Source organism: Dermacentor albipictus, chromosome 1 (assembly GCF_038994185.2).
Source record: "Dermacentor albipictus isolate Rhodes 1998 colony chromosome 1, USDA_Dalb.pri_finalv2, whole genome shotgun sequence".
Lineage (NCBI taxonomy): Eukaryota > Metazoa > Arthropoda > Arachnida > Ixodida > Ixodidae > Dermacentor > Dermacentor albipictus.
Genome location: NC_091821.1, coordinates 157025445 through 157049505, shown reverse-complemented (window position 1 = coordinate 157049505; position 24061 = coordinate 157025445). Strand labels below are relative to the sequence as shown.

Below are 24061 nucleotides of genomic sequence, written 5' to 3'. Positions count from 1 at the left end.
CGGCAGAGCTTGCATACAAGTCTGCACGACGCCAGTCGTACGCTGTCACTATAACCAAATATGGTGTACCCAAGGTTGGATAGCCACACAGGGTTAACAGTTGCCGCCAAGGAGAAGGAAGTAAATGGAAGAGAGAAGGAGACAGGAAAGATGAAAAAGGCGACAGAGAAAGATGAAGATCAGAGGGGAGGACAGAAAAAGGCGACTGCCGATTTCCCCCAGTGGGTCAGTCTGGAGGTGCCGTCTATGTGAAGCAGAGGCTGAAGAGGTGTGTTGCCTCTGCTGGGGGGCCTTAAAGGTCCGAACACCCGGCATCGGCTCAACCCCCAGGATCCCCCTTTCCCCAGACACGGCTACACGTGGGAGGTGCCAACCCGCGTGTGCTCAGGTACGTGGTGTCGCAACAACTGCTACACCCCTCTTGACCAGTTTAGACTGATTAGAATCATACGGCATTAGCGCTTTTTTTAGTCTGGGGTGAAAACATCCAGCAGAGATGGTCATTGTCCTGAAAAGTTGGTTGTAAGTCGAGGAATCCAATTCCTTTGTTATCCTGCAGTTCGTAGGTGAAATTTAAACCGCGAGAGCATTCCTTAAAACCAGATAAAATACCCTGTGCTATACTATCTACTATGTCCCCTGGTGAAAGCCTTAAAAAAATTAAAAAATTGTCAACGTATCTAATCACACGGACCACATGATCATTGTTCAAGGACGTGAAAATGAGGTTGTCAATTTTTGCCAGGAAAATACTGCATAGCACTGGGGCAATGCTAGACCCAATACAAATACCGTTCTTTTGTCAAAACATGCGACCCTTAAACTCAACCAGGGTAGATTCTAAATAACAGGACAGCAATTCAAAAAGCGCTCCAATGCTCATGCCTACTAGGTTTTGAAAACGAACCTCCCCACTAAGTTCAATTGCTTCACGCACCACCACAAACAATTATACGTGGGGAATTGAGTAATAAAGGCCCTCTATGTCTAAAGAAAAGGCTGTGCTGGCTCCAGGTAGGTCGTCCTTTAACACTTCCACCAAGTTCGCCTGACTTCGGAGGGCGAACGGGTCCACTGGCTTCAAGGTGTTCAAATGATGCTGAAGGAAGCTGCTGATTGTTTTTTGCCATGATCCACTTTCAGTCACAATAGCTCTGAGTGGACATTCCACCTTATGGGTCTTCGCCGTGAAGAAGACTTGAAACCGGTCATTACTACACTTGCCCACTGCCTTAGCCAACAATTGTTAGTTGCACTTCTCTAGCAATCTCACAGCGTTCTTCTTTGCTGGGGCAGGTTTCGTCAAAGTAGGCTTAAAGTGTTTTTCCATCTCCTTGCAGGCTCTTCCATTGAAGCAATCGGTGCGCTGAACGACAAAACCTCCCTCCTTGTCTGACTGTAGCAAGGTCAACCCATTTTGACAGAAATGGTCTACCACCGGGCAGAAATTATCCTTCTTTCCTTCCTGTAACTGGTCTTGCATACGCATGAGACAATCTACACTCTCAGAAAGGCATTGGTCCTTTTCCTGCAGTGGGGCCTTACCTGCGACTGCCCGAACCTTAGCAAGCAACTCATGCTTCTCGATACGTGGAGGTAGGCTATACTTGGGTCTCTTACAGAGAAGGGCATGCAGAGCCGGTGGTAGTGTTGTGCCATCCTGGTACAACACTGAACTATTCTGAGGAGGCACTTTTTTCTTTGTTTTCTTTGGAAGGTGAAGACGCATCAAGTGCCAATAAAAGTCAGTCAGGCGTACAAACATGGTAGACATATCCTCAAAAAAGACGTGTGCGGACCCACTTCTGGTTCTCTCCAATGCATATACACTTCAGCCAGTCTTTCAAATGTCTCACTTGTCTCCAGTATTCCAACTTGAGGATTCTGCATATGCGTCTCCAGTGATCAGATGAGGGTTCTAGAGGACCAAACAGTGCACTGACTTCTTGCAGTGGTGAATCACACTTTAGGCAATATGACAGGAACTGCGCTTTGCATGTTGTGAGGTATGTGCCATCGCCCTTTGTGTGCGCATCCTTTGCGTTTCACTGGTACCCCCTTTTTTCAAGTTCATCCTGCACCAACTGGCCCAAGAGCTTGCGCTAATGCACCTGTTTATTACACTGCATCTATAAATATATGCAGTAACAGTAGGAAGAAGTGCACTGATTCAAGCACCCTTATCAACTAACATCAACTAACCAAAGTAGCCGTCTATGGGAATCTTGCATATGATGACATATGCAAGCTGCTGGCTGCTTCGAAAAGAGTGAGGAGAAGGCTTCATTTGAAAAGAGTGGGTTCAAGAAAAAGGTGACTTCACGCTCTGCTTGTGAGTTCCACACGTCGCACACGCCTGCAAAATTTGCCTCAGATGGTCACAGCAGCATATGCTATCCGAGGACTCTTTTTTCACCAAGCTCGAAGGTGGTTTAGGACCCCTTTAAAGTCAGCTTCACTGCAGCAGAGCCCCATTATGCAGTAATGCATACAAATGCCGCGATTGCAACTTTGGTCACGTATACAATTGCACCGCCCAGGCAATTTTGGTCCCAATTTTCCGCAGAAAAAAAAAAGCGACCGTTACAATCGGCTAAATACTGTAATCAGACAGTGTGAGCTTCCATTATTGCTTGAAAATTTTCGTAGCGAAGGTCGAAAATAGCCATTTCCAATGGCAGGTGACGTGTGTTCAATACATTCTCTGTTCGCTAAGCTCCACCGAGACAGACGCTGATGCTAAAAGGTTCACTACTGGGGTAACCATCGGGGCCAGGCCCGTACATGCTGACTGGCCAAATTCAAATTATCCGCCAAACGCCAATTTTAGGATCAAAATAACGAAAGTTTCGCCCCATAAAAATGCCCGGGCGCCAGGTGAGATCTTCGATTGGAATTAAATAAACCAAAAAATTGAATTATCACTTTCCTGCCCACGGGAAAAGCAGCAGTTTTTGGGTAGCCGACTTGTTTTCTATCACAGAGTATGCTTGATACTTTAATGGCCTCTCACCAGGCCACATATCAAATTTTGATTATGCGATGGAAATTGTTAAGTGCCCTCTGGGGAGTATTTTACCTCTAAGTTTTGAAATTCATTCATTAATAGCCGAGATAAAAATACTTCAGTGCCGCAAACCCATGACTTCAGGAGGTTAGCGCCACTGCCAACATAGACACTCTCTCCACTTGCCCCGTCTAGCCTCTGCAAGCTGAATTCCTTCCCTGCATTCTCCCATACTGGGGCTATGCAACAAGTACATCATGGGCCCCGCCTTCTTCTTCTTCTTTTTTTTTGTAGTTGTTGTTTCTCACTTTTTTGTTGAGAGGTGCACTTCTGCTGACAGTCTTGCGCGCGAGCTGTTGCGTTTGTCTCTTATCACACATCGCTTAATTTTGAGCGCTGTGCACGAGAGCACCTGACTAGCAGTATAAGTCGAAGCTATACGAACACTGAGGCTGACACAGGCAGATCATAGAGCATGATCGCACGCTGAAACACTGTAGAAAATGACATTTTGTTCTCTGCGCACATGACTGCACGACAGGGAAACAAGTAGACAAAATGGAAGTACATCTCTCTTGATGTCGTGCGAAGTAAAACAAAGATATGTAGACATTTGGTTTGTCAGTTTTATTATTTCTCTAAACGTTAATTTGTCTGTTTAAGCAACAGATCAAGCAAATAAACGCTGTTGTCTTTATTAATTCTCAAAGTCACGTGTCGCTATGAGCAACGATACAGCACTGCCATGTATGTAGGTGCACTTGCACGATGTACATCGACTGTCCTGCTGGGAGCAATGCTCCCTCTAGGAGAAGAGCAAGTTTGGTTTGAAAGTCAAGCTCTTTCTGCGTTGTGAAGGGATTTAATGCTTAGCAGACACGGTCATTAGCGCGCATTGTATGCACTGCGCTTGTCAGCTCAATATGGCCAGACCTGGCGAGGTGCCCTTGAAGTGTACAGTATCAAATTGAAGAAGAAGAAATTCTCTTTCTGATGATACTAGTCCTAAACAACACCCTTATTAAAAATAATTAAAAAAAAAGATCTAAACAAGAATTTTGTTGAAAAAAGTATGAGTTATATAAAAACGTCATTGTTGCTTTGCACAGAAAGACCTTAAAAATTTTCTGAATCTACATTTTCAATGCAAAGGCCCTGTGCAATGTTCCAATAAATATGAACGTTACAAATTTCTTGAGATATAGAAGAAAACATTAACTCTAGTGACTAGCCCTAGTACAATGCCGAGGTCGACTCCTGGCCATTTTTTCCATGCAAAACTCGACATCATGTGCGGCCGCCGGCAAATGATCCTGACCACAGGATGTTAACATTTTGCAGATAAGAACTGTAACCTTTAAAAGAAAGCAGGATATCCTTATACCAGCACATGGCAGCTTTGAAACGGTTTGGTGAAGAAAATAAAACTCTGTTCTAAAATCTGACGGAGCGAAGTTGTCTTCCGTGCCAGTGCTGCTTCTAAAGTCCACAAACTTGCACGCAGATGCATTAGAATCAGTAGAAATGTGACATTTCTGTGCATAAGTGGCACACAACACCGTTGCCATCTTGGAAATCAAGAGCGCTCATCACGCCGACCGTGCCCATTCCCCAGAGGTGCTTTAAAAATTTGCATGCAACAGAAAAAAAAAACGAAAACAAACTCCCCAGAGGTGCTTTAAAAATTTGCATGCGACAGAAAAAAAAAAAAAACGAAAACTGAAACTGGCGAAATAGTAATATCCCAATAATGGCGCTAGCTGTTTGAGCGCGCCTGGAAAGCGGCAAAATACGAATTTGCAACCATCGACAGCAAGCTATCAATGGGAATAGGCACAGAAAAGAAAGTGTTAACTGGAGTCGAATTAACGGAAGTCTACTGCATTTTTGATAACCTGAACGTTTGGCAGCACAGTTGAACTTCGTTATAATGAAGTAATGTCCTACGCAAAAATGTGTATGTTATATCCAATATTCGTCATAAGCGTCCACGCTAATATAAGCAAAAAAAATTTTTTTTAATTCAAAACTGCGTCTATGCAAAAGAAAGACAAGCATGGCACCTCCGACAGGCCAGTAGAAGGTCTCCTGTCGATTTTTATGGCCCATCAGTGGCTTGCCGTGCCCATACATGCCTTGAGAACAACATACAAACACACTTAGCAATATTGTTAATATGCAACCATGTGGTTAATGTGAACACACGGGATTAGTGCGTCGGCTTGCACTTTCAGGCTAGCCAAGCCAAGCGGTTGACCAAAACGTGCACGCGTATCGAAAATGTGCTTTTCTTGCTGAGTATTTGACATTTTACGCACAAGTGTACATGCCCCATCGGTGAAATCGCACAGATTATACGTGTCGCCGTGACGGAAGCGAGTGCCAAAGGAGGAAGGTGCCCGGAAGCAGAGAAGAGAATTGCAGCGCTGGGGAAAGTACGAAGGAGCGCGCTGAGTGTGCAGCAAAGCACCAGGACCTAGAGGAAAGTATATGTGCCACTGAGCGAAGTGGGGAAGGAGAAAGGAGGCAAATTGCCACGAAGGAGGGTAGGTGGAGGCACGCTGGTTTGACCTTTGACCTCCTCTGGCAGTTGCTACGGGTTCTGTGTGCGCTATGGATGTACCAGGCTTGTCTCGCTATCGAGAGGCCGAGCGTCAAGCGAGAAGGACAGAGCAGCAATTGAAGTGGCAATAGGCGAAGTGCGAAAGGAAGAAAATAAAGAAACAACAAATTAATGGAAATGAAAGTAGATGAAAAAACAACTTGCCGCAGGTGCAGAACGATGCCGAAGGTTGCGCGATCGTTCCTTACCTGCTACAAGTTGTTCTTTCATCCACTTTCATTTCCATTAATTTGTCCTTTCTTTATTTCATTTATTAGGCACAAGTAATTGGCACCTACATGCAGTAAATTACCAAAGTAAAATTATACGACACGTTTTCTGGCTGCTAGACCCCATGTAAACAAGAAAAGGCGCAAGGCAAGCATGATCAACGGCATACACCCGCCACAGCAGCTTCCCCACAGTACTTGCCCACCCGTGTTAAGCCCTTCCACGGTAGCAACATATTTTGCAAATCGTATTCACTGATATCGCCCACAACACTACTGCAATAATCATCTTCACCGATCTGTTACACAGCATGTGTGGCATAGTGCCGTTAAAAGCGTATTGCACGCTTCTAACAGGCATCGCCAAACACAATGCCATTCCCTGAAGTAGGCGGTGAGAAGTGAGCGTCATGTTTTGCTCTGGCATTGCCGACCGGCTTGATTTCATTTCCGTTTCCAGTCGTTATCTCAAAACAATAGGAAAATCACACGGAGCATCCCAGACCACTCAGGCATTACCAATTTGGCTTGCATCGGCATCTCATGACGCAATGAGTCTTACCCGTCTGAGTCATGCGAAAATGGCAGGAAGCACTAACTTTCCCCTACAGGTACCAGCAAATCTCACGGGTGGTTGCATGTCGCATTCGCACATATCACCACGAACCCTATAGTGATAGGTAACCTTCACCCATCATTTTCACAGATCGTATGGCATAATGTCATTGGAATCGTACTGCATGCATATAAAAGGCGATAACCCAAACATGCCACTATTCCCCGCTGCAGGGTGCGTGAAGTGAGTGTCACGTTTCACTCTGGCAGCATTGTATTCTGGCGTCACCTACCAGCTCCATTTTGTTTCGGTTTCACACACCGTCCTAAACACTACGCAATCGGAAAACAATGTGTCTCATGGGGTATTTGGCTCCAACCAGCTCTGTGCACATCGGCGCCTTCTGTCACAACAATTCTTGTGGAGTATTCACTTCGAAACTTTCTGCCAACATTCCCCGCCTGAAGAGGCTGCCGACTTGGGCGGAATTCGAGAAACGCAAATACAAGCTTGCCAAAGCCATAAAAACAACACCCACCTGAACCTCGTACTGCACAGATTCGTGCAACGCTTCACATTACAACTCACTTTGCCAATAGTTTTAGTGATTTCGGATCGTACATTTACCTGGTTAGTATGTTTTTTAATGTTTTTTTTTCCAATACGTATAAACAAGGTTCTACCGTATACATGCAAACAATTAAGCATTGGTGACCGGCATGGGGTGAACATATTCGTTCGGTATCCTGTTGCAGTGAGTCGGACTTCCTCAATTCGTCAGCACCCATTGGCATATTCCATTAGTTGTAATACAGTTACCTCGCACTGGTGTATAAAAGCCGCAATAAATGCCCTTTGTCCTGTTTCTTCTACTGTGTTTTCATTCCTTTGTACCAAGAGCATGCTTTAGACCCCACAACTGCTTGGCTAAAATCACCTTCATATCACCACCAACACCCTGAGGATAAAAAGGTAGTCCATGTTTTTCTTTCACGGCACACACTGCCATTTTTCTTCTCTTTCATAGTGGGTGTGCTCATAGTTGGGTTGTGTGCTTCTTTGGTTAAAACACACCACAGATCTACTAGAACCAAGAGGCTGCTGCCCTTCTACTCAAATGCCTTGGGGAGAAAAGGGAACGAGAGATTGGTTGAAAGACGGCGAAGCCTGGTCACCAGGCCTTTTGCTTCAGTGTGGCCCTAACGTCATCCAGAATGCCTCGTGGCATTCAAGAACAAGAGCCGCTGACAGACCTGCCTCAGGCCAAATTTCATTACTGCCCTGTCTGGTTACAGTCCTAGACCTTAAAACAGCAACTGAAGCTGAAGTAAACATGAATAATTACTGTGTATAATTACACAAAAAAGTGATGAATCAAGGTCACTCTCGGAGAACAACAAAACCTGCACCTCATACATGCTGAACCATGGCTAAGTGAAGCTCCAGCACCAGTTCTCAGGAAAGCGGAAACCCACTGGTAATGGGCACTTTGGCAAGCAACACTCATCGCTAGCGAGGGGCGTAGCATGAAGACTGTGCACTTGAAACGAAACCCCATCGGCATATCATGGTGCCATGCAGTAGCATGCTAGTGAAACAGGCTTTAGCGATATATATTTGAGAATTTGTAAACCTCTAATAACTACATTAACCATAGCAAGAAATGAAAGCGAGAAAGCTTTGAACAATGTTTATTGCAAACAGCAGTTATCAGCTTGGGAATGGCCTTAACTCTTTCCGTATCGTGCCCATTGGGCATTGTCAGCCTGTTAACGATGGTTTGAAATGCCGCTTTCGAGATCTTCTGCGCCGCTCACAGACATACTGAGCTATTGGATGTGAAGGAGGAGAACTATATTTTTGTTTGCCAAGCAGTTCGCTTTTTTCACCCAAGCAGCGCTCAGAAGTTTTTGCGATCGTCAAAGTAGAAAGCAAAAATGGCCGCCTGTTAGCAACAGCTTGAAACGCCACTTTCGAGAGCTTCCGTGCCACTCAAGGACACTCTGTGCCGTAGGACATGAAGGAGAAGAACTATATTTTTGTTTGCTAAGCAGTTCGCGTTTTCCCAGCCAGGTGTTAATTTTTGAACCCACTCCGAAATTTCGCGATCGTCAAAGTAGAAAGAAAAAATTGCTGCCTTCAGGTGTGGCGCACGCGCTTCGAAAGATTGTAGATCTCCCGATTCCGCTGCGTCTGCGGCTCATTTTATCGATTGACCAAGCAGCAGCGAGTCTGAGAATGCTGCCTTTTTGTCGGACTTTGACTCTGAGAGCAACGACGATACAAGCCAGTCCAGAACATCGGTGGCCGCAGCCCACAGCACCAAATTGTAGTGCTTAGACTTAAATTTTTGTAGTGGAATACCTGTTCAAAGAAAAATGTAGTTTTTTTTTTTTTTTCGCAGATAGTGCCTATTAGATGGGGCAATACATTTTGTATATCTCAATTTTTTTTTACATACTTTTCTCAATAGATACAAATGTGTCTTTACAAACTTTGTTAAATTTTATCCCACAATCTTGATTCTGGCAACTTAATCTTTATGACATAAATCTCATTAATAAATCTTATGTGTGAAAAGTGCATTCAAAGTGAAAAGTGCAATATTGAGTGCAATAGTTTCTTCAGAAAAGAAAATCTTGTGTAACCTATAAAAAACACCTATTTTCTCCACGGTCGGTAAAAAGTGTCCACCCGTTCACAATAATTTAGAACTAGTCTCATACAATAAACACTTGCACAGTAGTGTAGGGAATCGAACTGTTAAAAGCTAGGAAATGGGCTGAGCGTGTCCACCCTCAACTGAGCAGATTTCCCAGGCTGCACAGAACAATGGGCAGTAAAAGCTCAGGAACGCTGGTGTTAGGACAGAGATGAGCATAATGCGCTTTGTGCCGTCTCTCGCTATCAGTGGATCGGACCACATGTTAAAGAGCCACAGCGGAGTCTTTACATAGACCTACAGAGGCTAGAAAGGCAGAAGCCCAAAAACAAGCAGCCGGGAGCAGATGCATGCTCTTCGAATATGCCAGTAGAAAATGGTGCAGCAGCTAAAAAACAAGGGATTCGGGATAGAAAAGGAACTGCAAGAATGCGCCTCTGAACTGTTGTTTTCAGTAACTCCTTTCTGTTCCAACTTTTATTTCTGCCTTCAGTGTTCATATTCTAGTGCACCAATAAGTATTTCTAGAATTCCTTCATGATTCTGCACAGAACCAGCATCATGAAAAGTTTTCTTTCTCCCCGTTTATAAAACCTGATCATTGCATAGCAATGACAGCATGAAAAATACTTTCCAGTCAGTACAGCATTATACAGTGTTATACCAATACTGCAGCTTTAATTTCTATACACAAAAACAAACTGAAGTACTATTGAAGTGGACAACAGAGACTTCTTTTTTTTTTGTATGGTAAAGCAGTGCAGGAAACGAAGATAGACAAAGTGAAGAACACAAACCACAAAGTGCTGTACAAAGTTTCGTGATGTGTTCTTTCCTCCGTTTTCGTTTGCTGTGCTGTTTTACCATCAAAAGTCATGCTGAACCAACTAGCCCAGCCCGGTCTGCTTCTACAAACAATAAAGAGTGAATGCTTGTTAGGTATCTACCTGGTTTGCCAAAAGTTGTATTCGATAGGCATTCCACTTGAATGGCATGTTGGGATTGTATGAAGCTTCAACCAGAACTCTCTCCCCAACCTTTGGCATGGTTCCCTTGATTACACTGCAGAAATAAAACATGGTACAAATAAGAGGCAGTGCTAGGTTTATTGATCAAACAGCACTAAGGATGCTGCTACATAAATGTCAACACATGCACATATTATTAATGAAGGAAAAATGAGACATCCACCCATTCTTAGCAATTGCTACAAAGGAAACCCATACGGGTTCCTCGAAAGAAAGGCCTCGCAGTTGAAGAAAAATTCGTCCTGGTCCGAGATTCAAACCCAGGACCACTGCCTTTCCGGGGCAACTGCTCTACCATCTGAGCTAACTAGGCGGCTAACAGATGGTAGGGCAAAGTCGAATTTGTCAACAACTCGAAGCAAAGGCAAGAGATTGACGTAATAGTTCTGCGGAAACCCACAAGGTGGAGAGAAGTAGTTTAACGAAGGGAAAATGAGACATCCACCCGTTCGTAGCAATTGCTACAAAGGAACCCATACGGGTTCCATATGGGTTGCTCGCTTCTCTCCACCTTGCGGGTTTCCACAGAACTATTACATCGATCCCTTGCCTTTGCTTCGAGTTGAAGCTGAAAGCTTTTCCAGAAAAAATGAATGAAGAGCAGTCCGTCGTGGTTTTCAACCCTCTGAAATCGAATATCGCATTGAAACTGAGCGAAAGAAAGCACAAACATATTTTATTTCGACGAAAAGTGCAGCAGCAGACATGCCCCGCTCGCGCGCCTCGTTTCCGCCTGCGATTGGTCGGGCGCCTCGTGACGTCAACAATGGTGTTCGTCCGGACCGACTGCTGCCACTACACATGAAGCACGGTGCAAGGTAGTTTGGTGCTGTTTTGCTGAGATGGTCATGAAAAATTTCGATAGCTTGTGTTTCTCTGAGGAGTTCGGCGTTAAGTCCAAACTCCACGAGCGATGTTGCGCGCGACGGTGACGGGCGACGGCTTCGAGCGACAAAACGGGCCATCACTTGGAACAGATCACTCGGTGTTGTCGCTCGATCGCTCGGTGTTGTCGCTCGATCGCTCGTTTCTAGAAATCTAGAACTCGTCGCTCATCACCTGGAAATGCTATGAGCGACTAGCCAATAGTGCGAAGCCGAAACTGGATGTACATAACTCAAATACTACTGTTTGTCGCACGGAATGAGCAAACTATTGAATTTTACACGTGCAAGAATAAGAGCCTAGTGCAAGACCTTCAGAAATATTTTATGCTCCTTCTTCAGTAAAACACATCAACTTATATTGATAAAGCATGCGTCACGCTAGTTTCGGTGCATATATTGCTGCCCCCCTACCGGGAAGTCGTCGCTCAAAGCCACCGCTCGCGTGAAGTTTGGCTTGCAGGCAACGAGTGAACGCGACAGCCATCGCCTCGCTTGTCACGCTGTCGCTGAAGCGTGCAAGATCACTTGTAAGGGGTTTATACTTTACTCCCTACATGTACGAGCCGATTGCGAAGAGGCAGCCTCTCCAAGAAGCAAAATATGCTGGTGCAAGCACTGCTTTCCACGCGAACGAAGGCGAAGTGTTAGCATCTCCTTGTGTTGGAAATGTTCTTTGGCGAGTATGTTTTTTGCTAAGCTGCATTCAGCGTTCCAGTGAGTACGTTTCCGGGCAAACAACTGTATAGTGTTATATTCCTGCATGCCACCTCGTAGAACGTAAGCGGTGATGCGACCTTCGGCATTTGTGCGCTGCCCCAAAGCAGTTGGCAATCTACACAGACGGTTTAAACGCGGGAAAAGTTTACCGGCTGTTGTAGCACGTGTAGTATAGAACCTTCATGAGTGCGCCATCCGCACGCTACTCTACCGGTGAATTTCGTCAGCTACGTGAGATGGTCGGTTTCTCTATGTGTGCGAGAGAAGGGTCCTGGCGAGAGCAGGCGTTCCAACAGATGCAAACTTTACGCTTGCACTGCGTTATGGTAGCTGCATGCAGGCTGTTTCACAACACACGTGCGAACAGAAAATTCGCGGCGCTTGGCGATGAAACCTGCGTCAAGGGTGGGAGATAAACATGCACCTTCCGTTCAGCGTGCTAATTATTTTTTTTAGGAGAACCCAAAGCCCGCATTATTGATAAACTCCGGTAGTAATCGTGACGGAAGTGGTTAGAGCGCAACACTATTGTTCTTGAGCGCTTGAAGTTGTTTCGCTTCACAGCAGCCTCTCATTTAGCTGAAAGCTTCTTGTCTTGCAGGAACTAATGGAACATCGGAACATCGTCGCGGCCGCTGGTGTTCGTGCAAGCGTAGGCTGCACAAAACGCCGGCATGATCGGCCTACAAGTTCAATTGATGCTGCGCACGTCAACTACCACTCCTATACACACGCAAACAAAGCAATATAGGTTCGAGCGAAGCAGATTAGGACGGCACGCACGCAGAATTAAGCCCGGTCAGGCACGGTCGCGGAGACTGCAAAGGAGCGGAACACCAGTGCTGACGTCACTACGCCGCGGTTTCCGGTCTCCGCTCGCATCGTCAGCGTCAGCAGCAGCGTGCGGCGCTCGACAGGGGGCAGAGCTACAGCGCAGTTTTAACCGACGATTGCGTTGCTCCTAAGTGAAAAATCCCCCCCCCCCCCCCCCCCAAATTTTACCTGCATGGTTTATAAGGTTCCCGCATCCGTATATGAGCGTCTTATTGAATTCGACAGACTCTTCAGCTTCCCTTTAAGCAATGCTAATGACTCATGAAAAAAGAACTTTTCTCATAATTTACAACATTTATTAGGAATGGAAACATCGTCACTTGCACGCAGAGGTCATAAATATATACCCAGTGTCCCAGTTAACTATCATGTACTCAATTTTAAAAAAAACAGCTATGGCATTACTAGAAGAAAACCTAGACCATATTGTTTCCAAAACAGTAGAGTAGCTGCCAGTAATTTTTTCATTACTGATTTATTTAGGAAATTTCTAATAATTTTCTAACTAAAGGCGTAACATCCTAATTATCAAAGTGTCAGTGAGGAATTTCTAGGCCCAGCCAAGAGACATCTAAATGCAGTATTTTCAGCGATGTACCAATTACGCACGAATTTTTTTCGAGGCTAAATAAACCCAGCGAAATATGAAAAATATGTGACTGCACTCCCACCCGCATCATAAAGCAGTGCCTTAGCCAAAACGAAATAAAGGAAATGAAGAAAAACATTGTGATCGAGCTAGTTCCTTATCTGCCGCGTGCCGGCCAAAGTAACACGTCGCATTTGGTGTTAGTTGGAAACAAGCTGTGATAGCTGTTGTCTTAGCGTAGATAAAGCGTACGGATGGTTTCGTTCTTTCTTTTCTTTTTGCCACAAAACCTATCACCACAAAAGCAAATTGGCGATGTCAGCGCAAATATTTAAAGGTGTGTTTTGTTTCGTCCCTGTCGCCATGTCTTTCTCTGTGCAGAAGGTAACAATGACCAATGACTGCAAATGTCAACAAGAGGAAGGTCGCAAATATATATCAGTCATGGATGTGTGGCGGTAGACCAAACGCACCAACTATCATCAGAAATGATGAAAACCTGAGACTAACCAGCAGCTTCAAGAAACAGCGGCGTAGGCCTCCACTGTTGAGTCCCAGTCTATTCACGGATGTTCTAGCATTTATGGCCTCAAAACCTCATGCTAGCATTGGGGAGGTGGCCGCCCAGGTATCAATTTCCAAGTCATCAGTTTGGAGGATTGTAAATGACGGCCTTTCGCCCAAACTACCTTAAGGGGGTATAGTAGGGCAAATCGACCAAAAAACTGATTTTTTGATTTCATCAATAAAAAATAATACACACTGTGGGGAGCAAAACTGTGCTGCGGCGAGCGCGTAGGAGCACTCTAAGCCATTTAAAAATGGTGCCAAAAAGCGCGCCGCCTGGTATTTAAAAATGACAGACGCGAGGGTTTGTTTACATGCTATTTTCCGTCATTTTTTTCTGTGTTTACGTAATTATGTTTACTTCATGTTTACGTTTACGTAAACATGAAGAAAGGCTTTGGGGAAGACACCAAAAAAAGCCAGAAAATTTCTGTACTCTGCTGGTGCATGCTGAACGGTTGTAGTGAAGGTGCAAACATAAAAATGCGTTTTTCTCAAAATGACTTTTTTCAATATTTTCGGAACTTGATGTACCTTTTCTGGAAAACTACTCAGCCCATTACGCTGAAATTTTCCCAGAATATACTCGCATCCCTTGCAAGTAATCTGAACCTAAATGTGTGAAAAAAGCACTCGGTTATAACTTAAAAAAAAGAAAACATTATTAGAAAGACCCTCCACAGTACGAGACGTGTGACTGCAATATTTTTTTTCTTGTGACGTAAATGTAGCAAAGCATTTTTTAAAGGTTCCAGTTAAACCCACTATTATACAGAATTATTGTGCGAAATTTCACGGTCATGCTCTTTTTTGTTTCTGAGAAAAGGTACATTTTATTTTCCATCATAGCTTAAAGTTTGGTTCTCAACTACACAAAAAATAAAAAAGGCCTGCAGTAAAATATTACACCAATTAAGGTCAACGCTATTGGTATTGAGCGTGCAGAATTTCACGCTAATATATAAAACAGTTGTTGAGATATAAAGCTGAAACCAAGATAGTTCATGCACCCTACCATACCCCCTTAACCAGCACGAATGCTTAGAAGATAGGTACCTGCAGAATTGTCTAGATTTCTTGATTTAGGTCCTCACAAAAGCCAATAAGTCACCGGACTTTTTTGAGCAACATCACGTGCACAGATGAAGCCAATTTTTACATAAATGCCTAGGTAAATTTGCATAATGCACACTACCGGAGGGACTCCAAATCCACACTGGGTAAAGCCCAATTGGCACCAGTACCAGTGATCGTTCAATGTGGGGTGCGGTATTTACGCCAGTGCTATAATGAGTCCCATCTTCTTCAATCATATCCTGTCTGGACAGCGTTACGTGGACAATATCCTTGAAGGAGTGGTGGAGGAGTTTCTCAGCGAAGTCTCATTGTCACGTCTTCCATATCTGTGATATCAGCAAGATAGGGTGCCAGCACACAGCAGTAGCCAAGCACGAAACTGGCTAGATGCGACTTTTCACGCGCAATAGATTGTAGGGCATGGTAAATTGGCCGGCTAGGTCGCCTGACCTCTCTCTACTCGATTTCTTTCTTTGGGGTTATGTAAAATTTCATGCTTACATGATGGAGAAAGATGTCAGATTAGCTCAAGACAAGGATAAGGGATGCCTGCCACAGAATTCGAACGTCAGTCATCAAGAAAGCCACTGAAGACGTGACAGAGCAGACTCAGTATTACGTAGCTGCAAAAGGAGACCTAATGTATTCGAATAGGCTATTCGAACACATCCTCTAGGTAGCAGCTGGTGTCCAACGGTGCTTATGAACTTATAGATAATAAGGGCACACTGAACTCTTACGTGTGTTTTTTTTTTATATATATATACAGGCGTCTCAATTGCCAATTCGGCTCATTTAGAAGTGATTATTTACTTTCTTGAACGCATCGGTTTTGCCTTTTCTAAACATGTGCATCGCTTCCTGGTCTGTTTATCTTGCTTTTATTTTATGCCATGAGCCTGTTTTCGCAGCAGGTATGAAAACACTCTTATGAAAACTAAAACAGTCACTAATTTGGCTTTAATCCGAAGCAAGTTTCTGGCACGAAATATAGCTGCGTGCACACTCTTTCGATGCGGTGCGAGCAAAGCCAGCATTTTGAAACATGCTACAACTATTGCATTGCATTTTGCGTTTCGTGTGTGGTCAGGGCGGCACTTAGGCCGTGTTATCAAGGGGCTTTTGTAACCAATGTGATCAGTCCGCCTTCATAATAATAATATATGGGGTTTTACGTGCCAAAACCACTTTCTGATTATGAGGCAGGCCGTAGTGGGGGACTCCGGAAATTTTGACCACCTGGGGTTCTTTAACGTGCACCTAAATCTAAGTACATGGGTGTTTTCGCATTTCGCCCCCATCGAAATGCGGCCGCCATGGCCGGGATTCGATCCCGCGACCTCGTGCTCAGCAGCCTAACACCATAGCCACTGAGCAACCACGGCGGGTATCAGTCCGCCTTGAGAGACTGATAATATCTGCGACTTAGAGAGGAATGAATAGCTGCAAAGCCGCAAAACCTGCTGTTGGTGCTCCTTCTGTAGCATTAGCAAGGCGATGCAGTTGGTTTCAACGAGCTTATCTTATTTGTAGGTGCTGCTTTATGATGCGGGTGGGAGCGCAGTCACATGGTATTTTTCCCATTTCGTGAGGTTTGTTTGCTAGTTGAAAAAAAATTGCAGGCAATCGGTACGTCCCTGAAAACACAGCAGTTAGATGTCATTTGGGGGTGCCTGGGGGTGGCTACAAATGCCTCATTGACACTTTGATAATCAGGACAGTTCTCAAATTACATAATTCATTGCAATTGTCGAAATAAATTTCAAAAATGAAAGAATTACTGACGGCTACTCCACTGTACTGGAAACAATATGCACAAGGTTTTTTTCGAGCAACGCAACTGATTTTTTTTTAAAATCTTGGTGCATGATAGTTGGGGCACCAAAATGAGGCCAACCAGGATTCATTCGAAATCAGAATCAATAGCAGTCACGTGCAGGAGTGCTTATACTCGAACTCACAGGAAAAGAAAAAGAAAAACAGAGAGAGGCTGCAGTTTCTCTGGACAGGCAAAGAAGTATCAGTGATAGCGAAGTATACAACAATCACACAAAGGAAGATTACACAACAGAGAGGCGCCAGATTTTTGTGGGCAACACGCAGCAGCCCTCCCTGAAACGCTACTTTCTGCAGCTGACAGCAGGTAGTGACACAAGTTTATGCTTGTACTGCCGCGGCAGAAGCTTGCATCCCCATAAGAACAGGTAAATTTGCACTTTTTTCTTAAAAGCCAGCCATTAACTGTGCTAAGTGTTATACTAAATGAAGTCGACACCAAACTGCGATCATTCTGCAATATTTGACCACGAACAGTGCAGCAGTTAGTGCAATATCTTTTTTTTAACACGTGCAGCAAAATATTCAGGACCCTGTATTAGCTCTTTGTCTGGTTGGGCTCTGTGCCACCAGGTGGCTGCACCGTGCAAGCCATTCACATTTGTACCTACGCTCATCCAGTAAAATGCCCACGCCGTCTGCTTGCACTTGCGTTTACATGAATGCCAGACACGCTAAACCTTTCTATTGTGGTACCAATCTTCCGGCGTAAAGTGACGAGTGACGACCGCAAGCGCATGGGTGCTAGCGCCGATCGGATACCGACAGTCCAATGTGCTGCAGCCACACAGCTCGCACAATGCCTTTCAGAGGGACACGACGTCGCAGCTCGACATGTTGCCGATCATTAGATTTGCAGCCCACAACATAACAAGGGCAATCCATGGTGCTTGCGAAAAGAAAGCTCAAGACCAGCACTGACTGCGCAAGCTGGTGTCAACACAGAGAACACTGTAACACAAGCAGATGACACTTGTTGTGTGCCAGAAGTGCTTGAGTGTAGTGATAAATTGTCGTAGTGTACTGCTTCTGTTACTTTTTTTATAAAAACAAATTAACCAACATTCCAACTACACCTGAACCTCGCAATAATGAAATGGGCGGGGGAACGCAAAAAAATTCCCTTTCGCAAGAATTTCTTTGTTGCGAAACGAGACAGCACAGATAGGTAATGCGTCGCAGAATGAAACACTACTGTCAAACTTCCATTAACCTGCTTTGGCAAGCTTTGCTCAAGGATATAGAACTGCATTGCCAACAGTACAAAGTGCCCCACACGCATCAATCAGCAGTGGCAGCACTGCTGTGGAGCAGTATACTCAGTCAATTGCTTTTGGAGATACGATCACTTTTGCAAGATTGTGCGTAACTCAGCCCCAGACGCAGAGCAACAGCACTTCACGTAAACAGCAGCATTTCTCCAGCCCACGCTGTCGCCTGTAGACGCATCCGGTGCCAAGTGCAAAAGTGATCGTATCTCATATACCCAAAGGCAATTGGTCGAGATTATGGCCCCTTCGCGCAAATCTACGTCCGGTGCCGAATCCGCACACAATACCTGTCAGGTGGCACCAAAACCAGCGTTCTTGAAGCAAGGGATAGGTATCTCCGAATGATTGCTTAATCACGGCCCGATGCGTGGCACTCCATGCCGCGACCACCATCTCAAGCGCCATAGACAATTCCACGTCAGTGGGAGGTGGATTTCCTTGTTTTTGCTGCATTTTGCGCATCGAGGCACACATTAACCCCTGCACTAGGTGTGCAAAAACCAGTTGTCACATGTTGGTAGCAACATGCATGCCACTTTGAACAGGCGATTATCAAAGAAGATGGCGACCATGACGTGTTTCCAGCGCATGCAATCGCTTTCGGCACTTGGCTGTTTTTGTAAACAAAAATGGAGGCGCCTACGCAAGTGTAATGCAGTGGTATTTTATGCAATTGTAGTGCAAAGCAATCACATTTGTGCACATTTTGGAGCCTGCTAGCCTTGCGCATGCAGGTATACAGTGAAAGCGCGTTAATTCGACTTCCGCTAATTCAGAACATCGGATAATTCGACCTTCGCGCCTGGTCCCTACAATTACATATAGGAGTCTATGGCACGAAACTCTCGTTAATTCGGACGGATTCCAGCCCACCGCGGATAATTCGGACGATTTTGGGCAGCCACCGAGGCTCGAAAACGAAAATACGGCAAACGCGGCACAAAAGTGATACCCAAACGCAGCATCGCCATTGACATCAAGTAATAAACTTGGCCAATCCAATCCAATTGGCTCAACTTGTGGCTGGATGGGCGCTTTTCCTTGTTTTTGCATTTGCACGTGTCGGCGTTATCGACGGGGCCATTTTGTCCTTTGTTGCTGTCGGTGCGCTACATCCTTGCATGCTGTTTTGCTGAGGACCACTGGATTTAACACAGCTCAGTTATTGAACTTTATTGGTGCTTTTCTGTTGTGCACCCGCGTCACTGCATTCTCCGCCGATGGCAACGCCAGCGAAGCGACCAAAATACGAGGCCAAGGACTTGGCTACCAAGGTGGAAATTTTGCAGGCCCTGAAGGACGGGCTCTCTCGACAAGAAGCCATGAAGAAGTACGACGTGAAAAGAAGTACCTTGAGCACATATGTGAAAAATGAAGAACAGATTCTTCAGGCGTTCGAAAGCGAGAAGTTCCGAGCGTCACGAAAGCATCTGCGAACAGCAGCTCATCCAGAGTTGGAAGAGGCTTTGCTTCAGTGGTTGGTCGATTCGCGTAATGCAAACCTGCCATTGAGTGGACCCCTCATCATGGTGCAAGCCAACAGGTTTGCACTGATGCATATAGATGCATTCAAAGCATCGGAAGGGTGGTGTGCGCGCTTCAGAGAGCGACAAGCCTTGTTTTTAAGACTGTGTGCGGCGAAAGAGGTGCTGTCAACAAAGACATTGCCAACAACTGGAAGAATGCTCAGCTGCTCCAACACATCGCCGCCTACGATCGAAATGATATATTTAATGCTGACGAAACAGCACTTTTCTTTAAAGGGACCCTGAAACGATTTTGATGATTTTCTACAAGCGTACTGAGTCGTTAGAGTAGGTCCTTCTGATCATTAATTGACACATCTAAGTGCTTCGCATAAAACGTGTAATTTATTATAAGGTTTTAAAAATGCACATCGCTGCCGATTGCAGCACACTGCTCGGCGGAATATTAAGCCGCCCCTACCCATAGACGGAAATCGCCCATATGACGTCAGTGGGGTGAGCTATCCGATTGGCTGACCAGGGCACGTGATCAATATTTTTTCCAACTTTATGGTAAACAAATGATGTTCGTAATAGTTGGAATGTTAGTTAATTTGTTTCAATAAAGAGAAAGTAACATAAAGAGAATGAAAAAAAATATTTTTCAGTACACTTCTGGCACACAGCAAGTGTCGTCTGCTTGTGTTACAACGTGCGCCGTCTTTGACGAGAGCTCCGCAGTCAGTGTCAGTCGGTCTTTTCAGGAGCGCTATGATTCAACTTTGTTCCGTTGTGGACAGCAAACGTAGCGACTGGCAATATGTCAAGCTGCGACATCGTGTCCTTCTGAAAGCCAGTAGACGAGCGGACTGGCTGCAGCGCATTGGACAGCCGCTATCCGATGGGCGCCAGAATTTGTGCGATTGCAGCCGTCACTTTACGCCGGAAGATTACTAACGCAATAGCGTTTCGCGAGTCCGGTATTAGGGTTAACGCAAGTGCAAGGGGACAGGGCCTGGCCATGTCCCCTTGCGTGTCGTTTCAGGGGATAAACAGAAGCACAAATGTGAATGGTCTGCACGGTGCAGCCACCTGGTGGCATAGAGCTCACCACACACAGGAGTGTAATCGTTAACATGTTTTTGTAAATGTTAAAAATGTTTTACACTTGGTTAGAGCAATATTAGCTCTTTCTTTGGCTGGTTACGCTCTGTGCCAACGGGTGGCTGATCCGTGGAGACCGATCAGGCAGCTCACGTACGTCTACGCTAAAGTTCCTTCATCAGGTTGAGTTTATGCCTTCAGTGTTCCGTCGAAACGTTCTGCTAGTGTGTGATTACCGGAATACCAGACACGTTCGGCGCTACGACAGAATGCTCGCAACGCACGCTGCTTCGATAGCTCTCGCTTGGGGTTGACGGCCAAGCCACTAGCGGAGATGTTTCGCGCGGGCGGGGGCAAGCTCCTAAACAACCAGAAGTGGACGATGTGACGTTGCATCGTGATGCAGAACCAGTGAAGACGGAGCTTAGCTCCGATCGCTCGGCAAACGTGTTGAGGAGAAAAAGCATGGCTAGGGAGGAGGGTAACTTGTAATCACTTGTAGCTCCATTAATACGCAACACTTCACTTAAATTGTAGTGCGAATGTTCTACTTAAGCTGTAGCCTACGCGTACACAAAATTTGTCCGAACCGTTTCAGGGGCCCTTTAAGGATTTGCCAGACAAGACTGTGACCATGAAAGGAGATCTGTGCATCGGTGGCAAAAGATCCAAGGAACGCGTCACCATTCTTTTAGCCGCCACATGACAGGAACAGAGCACTTGCCGCTTGTCGTCATTGTAAAGGCACAAAAGCCACGGTGCTTTAAGAACATGCCTGCTCTTCTGGTGGAATATCGAGCGAATAGAAAGGCCTGGATGACGTCGGAAATTTTTCAAGGCTGGAGGCAGAAGTTAGACCGACAGTTTTCCGCAAAGAACCGCAAAGTGTTAAAGGGACACTAACGGTTAATGTTAAGTCAACATGGACTGTTGAAATACCATCCCAGAAACCTCAAAACACTTGTTTTATGCGAAGAAGAGACTTATTTTAACAGAAAATGCGTTCTGAAGCATCCGCATACCTCTAGCGCAGTTCAAATCGCCCGCCCTCCGATCGAGGAGTGGTGACGTCATGGTCTCATAGTGACGTTGCGCCGTGGGCGAGTAAAACGGCGCCCACAGACGGCGCTACGGCTTTTCTGCGCAAAACACAAATGCACGGCCAGAAACAGAGCCAAGACAGAGCCGACAGCAGTGCGAAAGCGGAACTATGGTGGCTAGCGGAAGGGAAAGCGTGCGACGGTAAGCTCGTTCATTATTTTATGACGCCAACTTTGACGCTCGCTGCAATGGACGACCCTGACAATGACACACTGGCTCGCGATGCTGGGCTCAACTTCAGCGATTTAAGCACTGATGAACATGACCTGCTGCTGAGGGCTCGCGCTGCCGGCATCATTGTGTACTACTACGATGGCAACTGTATGTCATGGCTGTACATATTCGCAGATTTGTAGCTTTTCCTACGTGAAAACCAAATGCCGCACTAACCGCCCCGTCTTCAACCTGCAGAGTTTCTTGGGCTTCGGAGAATGCAGGCAAGACCGACGGAACAGTGCTGCAGGAAAGCATTGCTTTGAAAGGCACTCTACACGACTTCAGTAAGTAGGCGTTGAACTCGTTATCCTCTGGACAAAAGTTCAGCAAGCACACTACGCGATTTTTCGGCTTTTGCCAACGTGCTGTAGCAGAGGTACGGCCCTTAGCCGCTTTGAATGGAGAGGTTCACTCGTTGGCATACAGTGATAAGTAACGTTGGATTCGCCACTGCAACTGCCCTTGGCCAAGTTCTGCGGACCGTTCACGCATCCCACGACATCACATGGACGTGGCATTCTCGCTGCTTGTTCCAAATGCAAGTTTCCAGAGCCAGCAGAACCAGCGCAGCACGACGCAATAACGAAACAACTAAAACTCCAAAGCGCGCGCGGCGCAGAGTCGAGCGAAAAACGAAACCTTTCGACCGCCCATACTACTGAAGAGTAACGTCAAAATGTTATTTTTCTTAGAATCGAACAGAAGTAGACAAGTAGCATTTTCTTCCGTCATAACCTAATGAAATTATCTTTTTAATACGAGTAGTTGAGTACTAGTGGCATAAACTATGATGAAGAGTGCCTTCGTCATCGGGCTAGTACCGGAATGTCGCTGGGGGGTCTCAAATCGTGTCATGCATTTACCTTAATTTCTCGGTTACTAAAGCTCTGTTCGTGATTATAGTGACGCCTTAGACGTCCTACAGCATTGCTTTATCACTTTAACTTGACTTCATAGTAACCTTTAGCGTCCCTTTAATGGTGCTGGACAATTGTAGTGCGCATAACAGTGTCACTGGACTGGACAACATAGAAGTTGTTTTCTTGCCACCAAACACAACATCGGCCCTCCAACCGATGGACAAAGGCATAATTCAGTACGTCAAGACCAAATACCGCAGGCGCGTACTGGAACGTATGCTCCTGTGCCATGAAGTCGGCAAGCAGTACGACATGAATCTTTTGAGCGTGGTCAAGATTCTTGCCTACGTTTGGCCCAACACACCCGCGCACGTCGTCGCCAACTGTTTTAGACACAGTGGCTTCGTTGTGCGTGAGCTTGGCGATGATGCAGTGGCCGAAGTGTCGCTAGACGACAATGGAGATGACTGCGAGGATTTCGGAGGAGTTCTGCCGGATGCGGTGACACTCGCTGATTACGTCGGCATTGATGACGGCGTTGTTACAGCCGGCTCTCTTACCGAAGAAGAAATTGTCAGGGACGTGCTGCACGACAAAGATTCTGAGGAAAAAGAGGAGCCGCGAGAGGAGCAGCCTCAGCCCCCTCGCACTGTGAAGGAAGCTGCGGAGGCCCTTGCTGTGTTGGAAGAATTTTGTTGGGACACTGCAGACAGCATGCGAGCTGCTAAGCACCAGGAAGGACTTCGAAAAATAGTATCCGCGTGGGTTTCTGCGCGAAAGCAGACGAGCATCCTCGATTACTTTGCACAGTAAAAGTATGTTGATGAAAGTCGTGCATTTATTGTTTTTGTTGTCCGCTCGATAATTCGGACATTCAGTTAATTCGGACATAATTTACGGTCCTTAGAAGTCCTAATTACCGAGCTTTTACTGTAATATGCGAAGTTACATTATGGCAAATTTCGCCGATACAGGATTGTAGTACAGCGACATTTCGTTAACGAGAGGTACAAAATGCATTGAATACTATGGGTGTTCTACGGGGATACGAAAATATTTCGTCGTCACAAGAATTTCGTCTTCGCGTGGTTTCGATATTGTGGGTTTTGAGTGTATTACGAACAGCATTTGTTCAGCATAAAGTTGGAAAAATTATTGATGACATGACATGGGTTGCCAATCGGATATCTCGCCCAACTGACGTCAATTAGCATAACTATGTCATTTGATAGGGGGTGGCTGAAAACACAGGGGAGCAGCACCACTGGAATTGGTGGCACTGCACTTTTAAAACCTTATGATAAATTAGGACACTTTATGTGGCATGCTTAAATGCATCACTTAATGATCAGAAGGCACTACCCTAACCACTCAGTAGGTTTGTACAAAATCGTCAAAATTGTTTCAGGGTCCCTTTTTAAATTAACAAGCTTCAATGTACTAGCCATAAG

General features: G+C 45.4%; 1 protein-coding gene across 3 annotated transcripts in view; it reads right to left on the bottom strand.

Annotated features, from left to right (window-relative positions):
* Positions 1–24061, bottom strand: part of LOC135916572 (cell division cycle and apoptosis regulator protein 1-like) — a 236534-nt gene that overhangs the window by 171120 nt on the left and 41353 nt on the right. For all 3 annotated transcript variants that reach the window (XM_065450003.1, XM_065450005.1, XM_065450004.1), the window contains exon 6: positions 10005–10119. In XM_065450003.1, coding sequence (XP_065306075.1) covers positions 10005–10119 — 115 coding nt within the window. The remainder of the gene's footprint in view (positions 1–10004; positions 10120–24061) is intronic.